General features: G+C 39.9%; 1 protein-coding gene across 1 annotated transcript in view; it reads left to right on the forward strand.

Annotated features, from left to right (window-relative positions):
* Positions 1–13,734, forward strand: part of DYTN (dystrotelin) — a 73,900-nt gene that overhangs the window by 56,269 nt on the left and 3,897 nt on the right. The window contains 3 exon segments of the mRNA XM_065928926.1: positions 1,046–1,126; positions 1,128–1,197; positions 3,354–3,867. Coding sequence (XP_065784998.1) covers positions 1,046–1,126; positions 1,128–1,197; positions 3,354–3,867 — 665 coding nt within the window.

Consider the following 13,734-nt stretch of genomic DNA (forward strand, 5'->3'; position numbering starts at 1 on the left):
GTCTTAAAAGTGACTATCCAGAAGTCTGAAGGCTAGAAACTAAGTCAAAATCTAGGATTGTGTCTTGTTCTGTAGCAATTAGATGTGGCAAAAATCCACGGAGACAAGGAGATGGGAAGGACTAGGGAAGGAGATGGGAGATGATGGAGGTGAGGTTGGGGGTTCTGGTTTGCAGTTTCAAGTAGAGCAGTGAGGGAGAGCCTCACTCAGGGTAAGATGGCAAGAGGAAGCTTAAAGATGATGGGATGAGTTGAGCAAAAACCTAGGGAAGGAGAATTCCAGACAGAGGGGCCCAAAAGAGCCAGCTCTGAGGGGAGTTCAAGCAGTTACCAAGAGTTCTGTGTGGCTGAAGGGTAGTCAGTGAGCAGGAGAAGTTAGAGATGAGGTCAAGGAGGGAAGGGAGATCCTGGCCATCTTATCAAGTTTTGGCTGCCTCTGTAAGGACTTTGGTTTATTCTAAATAAAGAGAGGGAAACACTGGAGGACTTTTAGCAGAGGAGCAACATAACCTCCCTCATGTTATGAAAGAATTACTCTGACTACTTGATTCATTCTGAAACCAATGAACAACGAGACTTAGGATGAGAAGCCAAGATAGACCCAGAATTCACTAATTGCTTGATTGCCCCTTCCCTTGTGGTCTTGGTCAGATGTTAGGTATTTAGCCATGACATGCATGCCGTCATTCTAAATGGAGTATTTATGGACAGAAGGATGATGAATAAAGTCAATATTCACATGTAAGGAGCTGCTGAAGGTATGCTGTCAAAAATAGTCCATAACAGGCATGATGAATTTCTGAAAACACCTCTAAAAACACTGAAATTCTTGGGATAATTGTGTGTATAGGAGACATGAGAAACAGTGGTACAGGGTGAACAGGTTAAAGCAGGACTGATGAATGTTAGGTGTTATCAGTCAAGTCCAGGCTTCTCCAGCATCTTCTCCCACAGAGAGGATCCGGAGTACATTTCGCTAGGGCTCTTGCATCTTGCTATACTGGTGTCTTGCCCTTCCAAGCCACTCAGACCTGTCCTCTCTGCAGGCTCCTTAAAAAGCAGTTAAACCGACACAAAGACAAGCTGCAAGCCATATACGCCTACCAGGAAGAAAAAAGTTGCAGATATGATTCACAAACTCACAATCAATCAGGACAGTCTGTGGACCAAGCTGCAGCTAATGGGACAGGATCTACAGGTATAGAATGCGGGAGACACTAGTCATCTGGACCATCTGGAGGTCTGACCTAGAATCCTCGGACTGAGGGTGGGCTGCAGCCTGAGGCTCTTGCACCTCACTCTGATCAGCCTTCTCCCTTTCCCACTTTTCTCCATACCCTGATCAACTCCCCCTTTCTTTGGCCAGATGATATCTTCCACTTTCCTGAAGGTAGTGCCATTGGGAGACAACAGCATGGGTACCATTTACAAACAGTAGACTTGGGGCAAAGAGGTACTTTATAGCATTGATTCTTAAACCTTTAGTCTTAGCATCCCTTTCAGATTCTTATAATTTTTTGAGGGTCCCAGAGAGCTTTTGTGGGTTATATCTATTGCTATTTACCCTAATCAAAATTAAGACTGATAAGTGGTTTTAAAATAAATTTAACTAATTTGAAAATGAAAATAATAAACCTATTATATAATGTTTTAAACAGTAATTAAATATTCTTGTGTGTGTGTGTGTGTGTGTTTGTGTGTGGTAGTTGCTCAGTCGTGTCCAACTCTTTGCAACCCCGTGGACTATAGCCCACCAGGCTCCCCTGTCCATGGAATTCTCCAGGCAAAAATAGTGGAATGGGTAGCCATGCTCTTCTCCAGGGGATCTTCCCAACCCAGGGATTGAATCCAGGTCTCCTGCATTACAGGTGGATTCTTTACCATCTGAGCCACCAGGGAAGCCCATATATTCTTATATATGTATTTAATTAGAAGACTGGCATTGTTTTATGTTTTTTTACAAATCTATTTAATGTCTGGCTTCACAAAGACAGTTGAATTTTTCCTGCTTCAGCATTCAGTCTGCTGCAAGATGTTTTGGCTGAAGTATGTGAGGAAATCTGGCCTCACACAGATTTGCAGATGAAAAAGAAAGGAGCATTTTAGTAGCCTTTTCAGATAATTGGAGATCTTCCTTGATACCAAATCAAAACATAATAAATGATTTATTGTTTCTTAAGAGAATGGTTGCAATATTGAATCTGAAACCAGATGTCTTTTGCACCCTGTTTCATTAAGACACAATATTCTGTTGTGCTTTTTGAATGAATCTTCTAACTAGGCATGATTTTGTACCATGATACATTGGTCAGTTGGAAATTTACCAAGCTATGCTGAACTTCCTAATGCTCACCCATTTCATTATACAAGATTTTAAAAATCATATTCATTAATATTACCATGAATCTTGTCAGAAAAGTCTTTAAGAATTGGGATGGAGGCAAGCTCATGGTAGTGGATGCAAGTTTTACAAAATTCTAATGTTTGCTTAAAAGCTCAGCTATTAAAATTGTCTTCAGAAAGCATTGTTTTCCTTACTGTAATAGTCTCACTTCATTCATTTTTGAAAAAGATGTTTGCCAAATACCAAAGTCTAATTCTTTTGCATAAAAGACAGTTTTTATATTTCAGTAAACATCAGAAATGTTTTATGCATACATCACATTTCAGCAAGTACAATATTAAAGAGACATGTTACTGAGAAAAACAAGAATTTTTGCTATACCTTTAAGGATATTCTTTTTTTCTTTTTTATAGGAGAATAGTTGATATACAATGTTGTGTTAATTTCAAGTATACAGCAAAGTGATTCAGTTATACATAAATACATATATTCCTTTTCAGATTCTTTTCCATAAAGGTTATTACAAGATATTGAATATAGTTCCTTGTGCTATAGAAAGGGTCTCAGGGACCTCCAGGAATCTGTGCACCACACTTAGAGACCTGTGCTTCATAGGCTGCACACTCCCTAGATTTTATACCTATGGCTTATTTTGAAACCTACCTAAGTAGATCATTATGAACTTTTTATTGTAATATTTTTATCTATCAATCCAAAATATCATGACATTTTCAGATATTCCTTTGATATTTTGGAACTTAAACTTTCAGAACCTAGAGTTTTCCAAAATTCCTTATGATTATTCCCTGTGATCTTTTTAGAATCTACACTGTTCTAACTTTTGTAGATAGTTTTAGGGTGACATGGAATTAGTAGCATAAAATAAAATTGCAATATTGTAGAGACAATAAAGAAAGTATGGCATTAAAATTTCCTATTGAAATATTGAAATTTAACACATAATGAAAAAATAAGAAAAATGTTAATTTCTTCATAAATAAAATACCCAGGCAATGTTGCAGCCCCTCCATCCTTCATCTTTTTCCTGGCAAAATGTGACTGCCAAGGGTGACCACGGAAAGGGTGAAGAAAGATTTCAGAACAGGGGAGGAGATTCTTCCCGGATCAAGGGTTCCACTGAGGATGGTTCACAACAGGAAACACTTCCTAAGTCCACCGTGATTAATGGAAGCCACAGAGGTCCAGCGCCTGCAAGACATGCTCTACCAAACTCAGAATTACCAGAGGCCACCTCAAAGCAGAGGCCGGCGCAAAGCCCCAGGGTGCAAAGCCAAGCACAGAAGACCTCAAAGGAAACCTCTAGCGCCCTGCCCAGTTCCCAGGAAGGACGGCTGCAGGACATCCCAAAAATTCCTCCTGTTGAAATAACTGGTCTTGCTCTGGCACCAGGGGAAAAGAAAGGGGCAATGAACATCCAGGAGGGGAAGGATGAGCTAGAGGAAGAAGAACTGCAAGAACTGTTGTCAAAACTCACAGATGCCTTCACTCTGGAAGTGCCTTCTGGTAAGATTCTTACAATCACTAGAGATAATGATGACCAGGGGATCAGGCTGCCTTTTAAAACAATTGAGTTCATAATATTAGCCCAATAGCTGTAATTCATCTAGTGAGTAACAGAATTGTGAGTCTTTTGGATATTAATAGCTTCTTTAATGGAGTAGGAAATGGCAACCCACTCCTGTATGCTTGTCTGGAGAATTCCATGGATAGAGAAGCCTGATGGGCTCCAGTCCATGGGGTTGCAAACAGTTGGATACAACTGAGCGACTTGAGCACTCTTTGAATTGATTTCTAGCATTGCCTAATTGATGGTGTTATTGTGAGCCTTAGAGGTGATAAGCCATATGAGATTTTATTATAGCACCTGGCACATAACAAGAGTTCAATAAATGCCTATTATTTTGTTGTGGCAATTGTCATTATCAATAGTACTAAAACACATATATCTGGGCAGCCTGATGTGACCCTTTTAAAATGAGAGTAAGAATGACAGTCTTTCTCTGGAGGATAATTGATGAATGTTTCTACAAGTAACACCGTCATCATCATCACCCTTATAAGCTGTGTCTTGTTGCTAAATCCGAGGGTTCTTTTTATTAATACTTCTTTATTATAGCTATTTCTTCTGTTTTGCAGTGACATTGTCTTATTTATAGACGATTTTGTCATCTTAATATATCTATGTTTGTGTTTACATCCTTTTCTTTTTAAGATCTTTTATGTTGGAATGAGTCATCTAGAGACCAGCGATAAAACAAAGGTTAATGTTCTCATATGTTCTTGCATCAGAGAAGACCTTCCCCAAATATTTCCGAGTTGATGTATTAGCTTACTAGGACTGCCGTAATGAAGAATCACAGATCAGGTGGATTAAACAATCAAATATTTTTCCTCACACTTCTGGATGCTAGAAGCTGGAGATCAAGGTATAAGCAGCATCGGTGTTCTAAGGCCTCTCTCTTGGCTTGTCAATGACTGTCTTCTCCTTGTGTTTTCACACCATTTCCCTCCATGCATGTCTCTATAATGGGCTTCCCAGGTGGCTCAGTAGTAAAGAAACTGATGGGTTTTGATCTCTGAGTCAGGAATATCTTTGGGAAAGGGAATGGCAACCTGCTCCAGTGTTCTTACCTGGAAAATTCCATGAACAGAGAAGCCTGGCGAGCTACAGTCCCAGCCCATGGGTTCCCCAAAAGAGTCAAACACAAGTAAGTGACAAAACAACAAAATGTCTCTGTCCAAATTTCTTCTTTTTTATAAGTCCATTGCTCATATTGGGTTAGGATCCAGCCACACAAAGTTCATTTAATTTAATTAACTCTTTAAAGACTCTACCTAGAAATATAGTCACATTTGGAGATAGTGGAAGTGGAACTTCAGTATAAGAATTTAGGAAGGGAAATATGATAACAGGTGGTGAGCTGTAAGATGGGAACATGATAATGTCAGTTAACTTGGTAGAGCCAAGTCAAAGAAGTAATTACCAGGTAATTCTAAAAATATCTACTATGAAGAGAGCTGGAGTTATAATCCTGTATTAGAGAAAGTAAAATCACAAAAATGCCAGAAGTATGCTCAGACGGCCTGAGATAAAGACTAGACGAGAACTCCTTGTTCCTGATTCTTAGGCCAACACAAGATTACACCCACTTATTTCCATCCAGACATCACTGGGGTCATGATGAGTATTCCAAAATAAAGTCAATATCCACTAGACCTTTTCAGGAAAATTTCACATAAAAATGTGGTTTTATTTTGGAAACTCTTCTAGGATTTCACATACTCATCCCATTTTTATTTATTTATTTTTCTCCAATTGAATTTATGAAAGCTATTGATTTTTAAAATACTAAAAATATTGGGTTAGCCCTCACAAATGTGGTTCATTTCAGATTCTTAACAGACTACATCTGCTACACATATTTGGGTGACAATATCCCAGCACTGTATACTGGTGTAAGATGGAATAGAAGAAGGACATGTGCTCATCTTCTCTTGCGAGAACTCCGAAACTAAAACTCGCAGCTGAACAACCATTGACTGGAGAATGTTGGATCTTGCCAAAAAAGATACTCCACACTGAAGGGCAAAGGAGAAGCCTCAGCAAGATGGTTGGAGGGGTGAAATCACATTTAAAATCAAACCCCTTACCCATCAGAAATGCTCAGAGGGCTCAAACAAATCCTGGGCCCACCAAGACCCAGAGACCCCACAGAGACCGAGCCAGAACTGGGTCTGAGCGTCTCCTGCAAAGGTGCGGGTCAGCAGTGGCCTGTACAGGGGCAGGGGTTCTGGGTGCAGCAGACCTGGGTGTGGCATAAGCCCTCTTGGAGGAGGTCACTATTAATCCCAGCACAGAGCCACCAGAACTTACACAGGAAACAGACTCTTGGACAGCACAAACAGAACCTTGTATGCACCAGGACCCAGGAGGAAGGAGCAGTGATCCCACAAGAGACTGACCCAGACTTGCCCGTGAGTGTCCAGGAGCCTCTAGCAGAGGTGTGGGTCGGCGGTGGCCAGCTGCAGGGTCGGGGGTGCTGAGTGTAGCAGTGACTGCATGGACCTTTTGAAGGGGGTCACCCTTATCTTCATCACCTCCACCATAGTTTGGCCTCAGGTCAAACAACAGGGAGGGAACACAGCCTGCACATCAACAGAAAATTAGATTAAAGATTTACTGAGCATGGCCCCGCCCATCAGAACAAGACCAAGTTTTCCCCTCAGTCAGTCTCTTTCATCAGGAAGCTTCCATAAGCCTCTTATCCTTATCAGTCAGAGGGCAGACAGAATGAAACCCACTACAGAAAACTAACCAAACTGCTCACACGAACCACAGCCTTGACTAACTCAATGAAATTATGAGCCATGCCATGTAGGGCCACCCAAGACAGATGGGTCATGGGAGAGTTCTGACAAAATGTGGTCCACCGGAGAAGGGAATGGCAAACCACTTCAGTATTCTTACCTTGAGAACCCCATGAACATCATGAAAAGGCAAAAAGATAGGACACTGAAAGGTGAACTCCCCAGGTCGGTAGGTGCCCAATATGCTATGGGAGATCAGTGGAGAAATACTCCACAAAGAATGAAGAGACGGAGCCAAAGCAACAACAACAACCAGTTCTGGATGTGACTGTGATGGAAGTGAAGTCCGATGCTGTGAAGAGCAGTACTGCATAGGAACCTGGAATGTCAGGTCCATGAATCAAGGGAAATTGGAAGTGGTCAAGCAGGAGATTACTAGAGTGAACATAGACAGTTTTGAATCAGTGAACTAAGATGGGCTGGAATGGGTGAATTTAACTCAGATGACCATTATATCTACTACTGAGGGCAGGAATCCCTTAGAAGAAATGGAGTAGCCCTCATAATCAACAAAAGAATCCAAAATGCAGTACTTGGATGCAATCTCAAAAACAACAGAATGATCTCTGTTCATTTCCAAGGCAAACCATTCAACATCACAGTAATCCAAGTCTGTGCCCCAACCAGGAATGCTCAAGAAGCTGAAGTGGAATGGTTCTATGAAGACCTACAAGACCTTCTAGAACTAACACCCAAAACAGATGTCTTTTTCATTAGACAGGACTGGAGTGCAAAAGTAGGAAGTCAAGAGATACCTGGAGTAACAGGCAAATTTGACCTTGGAGTATAAAACGAAGCAAGTCAAAGGCTAACAGAGTTTTGCCAAGAGAATGCACTGGTCATAGAAAACACCCTCTTCCAACAACACAAGAGAAGTCTCTACACATGAACCTCACCAGATAGTCAATACTGAAATCAGATTGATTGTATTCTTTGCAGCCAGAAATGGAGAAGCTCTATACAGTTAACAAAAACAAGACCAGGAGCTGACTGTGGCTCAGATCATGAACTCCTTATTGCCAAATTCAGACTTAAATTGAAGAAAATAGGGAAAACCACTAGACCACTCAGGTATGACCTAAATCAAATCCCTTACAATTATACAGGGGAAGTGACAAATAGATTCAAGATCTGATTGACAGAGTGCCTGAAGAACTATGGACAGAGGTTTGTGACATTGTACAAGAGGCAGTGATCAAGACCATCCCCAAGAAAAAGAAATGCAAAAAGGCAAAATGGCTGTCTGAGGAGGCCTTACAAATAGCTGAGAAAAGAAGAGAAGTGAAAGGCAAAGGAGAAAAAGGAAGATATACCCATCTGAATGAAGTGTTCCAAAGAATAGCCAGGAGAGATAAAAAAGACTTCCTCAGTGATCAATGCAATGAAATAGAGGAAAACAATAGAATGGGAAAGACTAGAGATCTCTTCAAGAAAATTAGAGATACCAAGGGAACATTTTATGCAAATATATGCACAATAAAGGACAGAAATGGTATGGACCTAACAGAAACAGAAGATATTAAGAAGAGGTGGCAAGAATACATAGAAAAATTATACAAAAAAAGATCTCCATGACCCAGATAACCACAATGATGTGATCACTCATCTAGAGCCAGACATTCTGGAGTCTGAAGTCAGGTGGGCCTTAGGAAGCATCACTATGAACAAAGCTAGTATACGTGGTGGAATTACAGTTGAGCTACTTCAAATCCTAAAAGATGATGCTGTGAAAGTGCTGCACTCAATATATCAACAAATTTGGAAAACTCAGCAGTGACCACAGGACTGGAAAAGATCAGTTTTCATTCCAATCCCCAAAAACGGCAATGCCAAAGAATGTTCGAACTACCTCACAACTGCACTCATCTCACATGCTAGCAAAGTAATGCTCAAACTTCTACAAGCCAGGCTTCAACAGTAGGTGAACTGTGAACTTCCAGATGTTCAAGTTGGATTTAGAAAAGGCAGAAGAACCAGAGATCAAATTGCCAGCATTGGCTGAATCATAGAAAAAGCAAGAGAGTTCCAAAAAAACATCTACTTCTGCTTTACTGATGATGCTAAAGCCTTTGACTGTGTGGATCACAACAAACTGGAAAATTCTTAAAGAGATGGGACTACCAGACCACCTGACCTGCCTCCTGAGAAATCTGTATGTAGGTCAAGAAGGAACAGTTAGAACTGGACACAGAACAACAGACTGGTTCCAAATAGGTAAAGGAGTGCGTCAAGGCTGTATATTGTCACCCTGCTTATTTAACTTATATGCAGAGTACCTCATGAGAAATGCTGGGCTGGATGAAGCACAAGCTGGAATCAAGATTGCTGAAAGAAATATCAATAACCTCAGACACACAGATGACACCACCCTTATGGCAGAAAGTGAAGAAGAACTAAAGAGCCTCTTGATGAAAGTGAAAGAGGAGAGTGAAAAAGTTGGCTTAAAACTCAACATTCAGAAAACTAAGATCATGGCATCTGGTCCCATCACTTCATGGCAAATAGATGGGGAAGCAATGGAAACAGTGAGAGACTTTATTTTGGGGGCACTAAAATCATTGTAGATGGTGACTGCCACCATGAAATCAGAAGATGCTTGCTCCTTGGAAGAAAAGTTATGACCAACCTAGACACATATTAGAAAGCAGAGACATTACTTTGCTAACCAAGGTCCATCTAGTCAAAACTGTAGTTTTTCCAGTAGTCATGTGTGGATGTGAGAGGTGGACTGTAATGAAAACTGAGCACCAAAGAATTGATGCTTTTGAGCAGTGGTGTTGGAGAAGACTCTTGAGAGTCCCTTGGACTGCAAGGAGATCCAACCAGTCCATCCTAAAGGAAATCATTCCTGAATATCCATTGGAAGGACTGATGCTGAAGCTGAAGTTCCGATACTTTGGTCACGTGATGTGAAGAACTGACTCATTGGAAAAGACCCTGATGCTGGGAAAGATTGGAGGCGTGAGAAGGGGACGACAGAGGATGAGATGGTTGGATGGCATCACTGACTCGATGGACATGAGTTTGAATAAACTCCGGGAGTTGGTGATGGACAGGGAAGTCTCGTGTGCAACAGTCCATAGGGTCGCAAAGAGTAGAACATGCTGAGCAACTGAACTGAATTGACTGATCACAGCACTGTATGCAGTTTGATACCTAAAAGTTCCGTGATATTTTAAGTAGCTTTACCAAGGTCTATACATATAAATGGAGCTTCCCTAGTAGTCCAGCTAGTAAAGAATCCACCTGCAGTGTAAGAGATTCCAGTTCAATTTCTGGGTTGGTAAGTTCCCCTGGAGAAGGGATAGGCTACCCACTCCAGTATTCTTGGATTTCCCTTGTGGTTCAGATGGTAAAGAATCCGCCTGCAATTCTTGAGACCTGGCTTTGATCCCTGGGTTGGGAAGATCCCCTGGAGGAGGGCATGACAACCCACTTCAGTATTCTTGTCTGGAGAATCCCCGTGGACAATGGAGCCTGGCAGGCTATAGTCCATGGTGTCACAAAGAGTTGGAAATGTCTGAGTGGCTAAGCACATACACATAAATGGAGACTTCCCTGGTGGTTCAGTAGAACATCAGCCTCAGTGCAGGAGACGCAGGAGGCACCCGTGAGACAGATCCCCCGGAGAAGGGAATGTCCGCCCACTCCAGTGATCTTGCTGGGAAACCCCATAGACAGAGGAGCCTGGCAGGCTGCAGACCATGGAGTCCCAAAGGGTCAGACATGACTTAGCGATTAAACAGCAGCATATATATATATATATATATATATATACACACACACACACATATATATGTATATATATGTATATATTGATATATCTATATATACACCCATCATTAGATCATTAAAAGGGATATCATGAAAAGGTAAAGTTTATTTTTAAATTTAGATGATGCAATAATGTAAAAAGATACGATTAGCATTATCCAATCTTGTAGATAATATAAAAAATATATATATCTCAAAAAATTTACCTGTTTCCATTTACAGTAGCACCATTGAGCTGCTTCTGCAGAAAGCATGCATTATTAGACACACATGCTTAGGATATTAGCAGAAAAGTACACCTTTCCCTTTTTGTTATTCTATTGCATTGTATACTTTGTGATAATTCAGCAAGTACTAACTGTGAGGTTTAAATTTATTGTTTCATTTCTTTTACATCAATTTAATTTCTTTGAGGTCTTTAAGCATAGGATCTATGTATACCTTCATGGCTACTTTTTACATTTATTTAACACTGCCATTATTTTTTTTTTCTTCTTTTTTCATTTATTTTAATTGGAAGCTAATTACTTTATAATATTGTAGTGGTTTTTGCCATACATTCACATGAATCAGCCATGGGTGTACATGTGTTCCCCATCCTGGTCCTCCCTCCCACCTCCCTCCACATCCCATCCCTCAGGGTCGTCCCAGTGCACCAGCCCTGAGCACCCTGTCTCATGCATTGAACCTGGACTGGCGATCTATTTCACATATGATAATATACATGTTTCAGTGCTATTCTTTCAAATCATCCCTCCCTCACCTTCTCCTGCAGAATCCAAAAATCTGTTATTTACATCTGTGTCTCTTTTGCTGTCTCGCATATAAGGTTAATGTTACCATCTTTCTAAAGTCCATATATATGCATTAATATACTGTTTTGGTGTTTTTCTTTCTGACTTACTTCACTCTGTATAATAGGCTCCAGTTTTATCCACCTCTTTAGAACTGATTCAGATGCATTTTTTTAATAGCTGAGTAATATTCCATTGTGTATATGTACCACAGCTTTCTTATCCATTTGTCTGCCAATGGGCATCTAGGTTGCTTCCATGTCCTGGCTATTGTAAACAGTGCTGCGATGAACATTGGGGTACACATGTCTCTTTCAATTCTGGTTTCCTCGATGCGTATGCCCAGCAGTGGGATTGTTGGGTCATATGGCAGTTCTATTTCCAGTTTTTTAAGGAATCTCCACACTGCTCTCCATAGTGAACACTGTCATTCTTTACTCAAATGTTTCTTATTAATTTTGTATCCTCATTCAGTGATGAATATAATCCTGTTTGTAAACTCAACTTAGCCATTGTTGATATGGATTATAAAAATACCCCCTGTAATTTGTACATAACCTATGCATGCCTACCAAAATCACACCAAATGTAATCAGAGACAGAAATGTGGTAACCACATTTATGAAGATGTGGAAAGGCAAACAAACTAAATTAAGGTATTGGTCATTTTTATTTTATTTCCATCTCTGTTACAGATGCATCAGATAACGGCAGGAAGTTTCTAATCATTTTACTGCCCCAATTTTTTAATTTTTTTATTTGAGAATTGTTAGAAAAACCAGAAAGATCTATAGTTTGTAACATACTGATTTACTCAGACTATCAATATATTTACTCAGTGTTGTGATTATCCTGGTAGCTGACTAGCCTTCTGAGTTGGAGCTTTGCTAAGAAGTCAACATAGTTTGGAAATTAAGATGAACTGTATATGACTATATGACTCGGGCTTCCTGGATGGTGCTGCTAATGTAAAGAATACACCTGCCAATGCAGGAGATGCAACAAAAATGGTGAGTTTCATGGTCAGTTTGGGCATAGTTGTTGACATAACTGAATAGAGTCATTCAGTATCAAGATCTAGGATAATAGAATTTCAGGAGACTCTGAGAACTTACTGGAAAAGAAGAAGTGTATAGAAGGGTCTCCCCAAACCTCTTTAAATTCCAAATGTTAGATTGAAAATCAGTGGCAAATGATTTGTTCAAACTTGAAGTAAAGAAATTAGATTTGAAGGAGCATCTAACACTATTTTTATGGTGACAAAAAAAGGGCAGCATACTCTAGTCTTACTTTCTCATTAAATTATTTTCTTTCCATTTATGAGTGAAATTTCCAGTGTAAAGCTATGAAATCCTTTCCTCTGCTCCTCTTCCATCTCTTTGGCTTCTGTTTAACACAGCATGTTTCAAGGATGAGAAGGCGAGGGAGTGATGAGAGGGTTAGGAGGCGAGGTTAAGGGAGATGTGGGAGCATTATTCCATTTCCTTTCTTTCCTATCTGGAACCGTCATCTAAACTATTATGTTAAATAATCAGAAAATGAAGCTTGAATTTCAGCAGACTGTAGAAAAATAAAGAGCAGTGCTTAAGCAACACTGGATCTTTATCTCAATTATTTATAAAGTAGACTTCTCAAAAGTAGACATGAAGGTATACATAGATATGCTGCCTAGGAATCCTAAATGTATGTACTGAAGTCTTAGTCTTTCTCTCTTTGTCATATATACATGTACACATATATATGCACATATATGGAAATCATTGGTAGGAAATGGTACACAGAATTCTAGCATTAAGCTCCACGAAGGTAGAAAAAAATGTGTCTAGTTGGTTCATCATTCATTCATTCAACAAATAGTAATTGAACTTTATGTGCTAAGAGCTGTGTTGGATCCTGGGCATTCATTCAGAAAGGGGTAGATTTATGTTTTTCCAAAACTGACATTGTGTGGAAAATGACTTGAAGAAGGACAAGAGGGTTTGTAAACAGACTGGATGAGAGTCTATTGTAGTCTAGGCAAATGACAGTGGCTTAGCCTGGGTAAAAGGTTATATACTTATTGCAATGAGGAAGGCTGGGAAAGCTAAGACAGAGGTCAACACATCAGGAGTTCTGTCTTGAACACATTAAGTGTGAATTGCTTGGAAATAACCAAATAGAAATATCAGAAACAATTAACATGTACAATCTGGAGCTCAAGAGAGAGGTCTTAGTCCAGAGAAGATATTTACTATATACTGGTTTGCCTGATTAATTATTCTTGTAAGGAAGGCATGGGATCAGTATTTCCATTGCCAGAAGACTAATGCAGACTAGATAATCTAATATGCTTAAACCTCTGTACCCATTATTTTGATAGCCTTCTCTCACATCCTTAATTCATTCAGAGCCCAGATTGATTGTTAGTTACAGTCAAGTGAATTATTTTCCAATT

Source organism: Muntiacus reevesi, chromosome 3 (assembly GCF_963930625.1).
Source record: "Muntiacus reevesi chromosome 3, mMunRee1.1, whole genome shotgun sequence".
Taxonomy (NCBI): domain Eukaryota; kingdom Metazoa; phylum Chordata; class Mammalia; order Artiodactyla; family Cervidae; genus Muntiacus; species Muntiacus reevesi.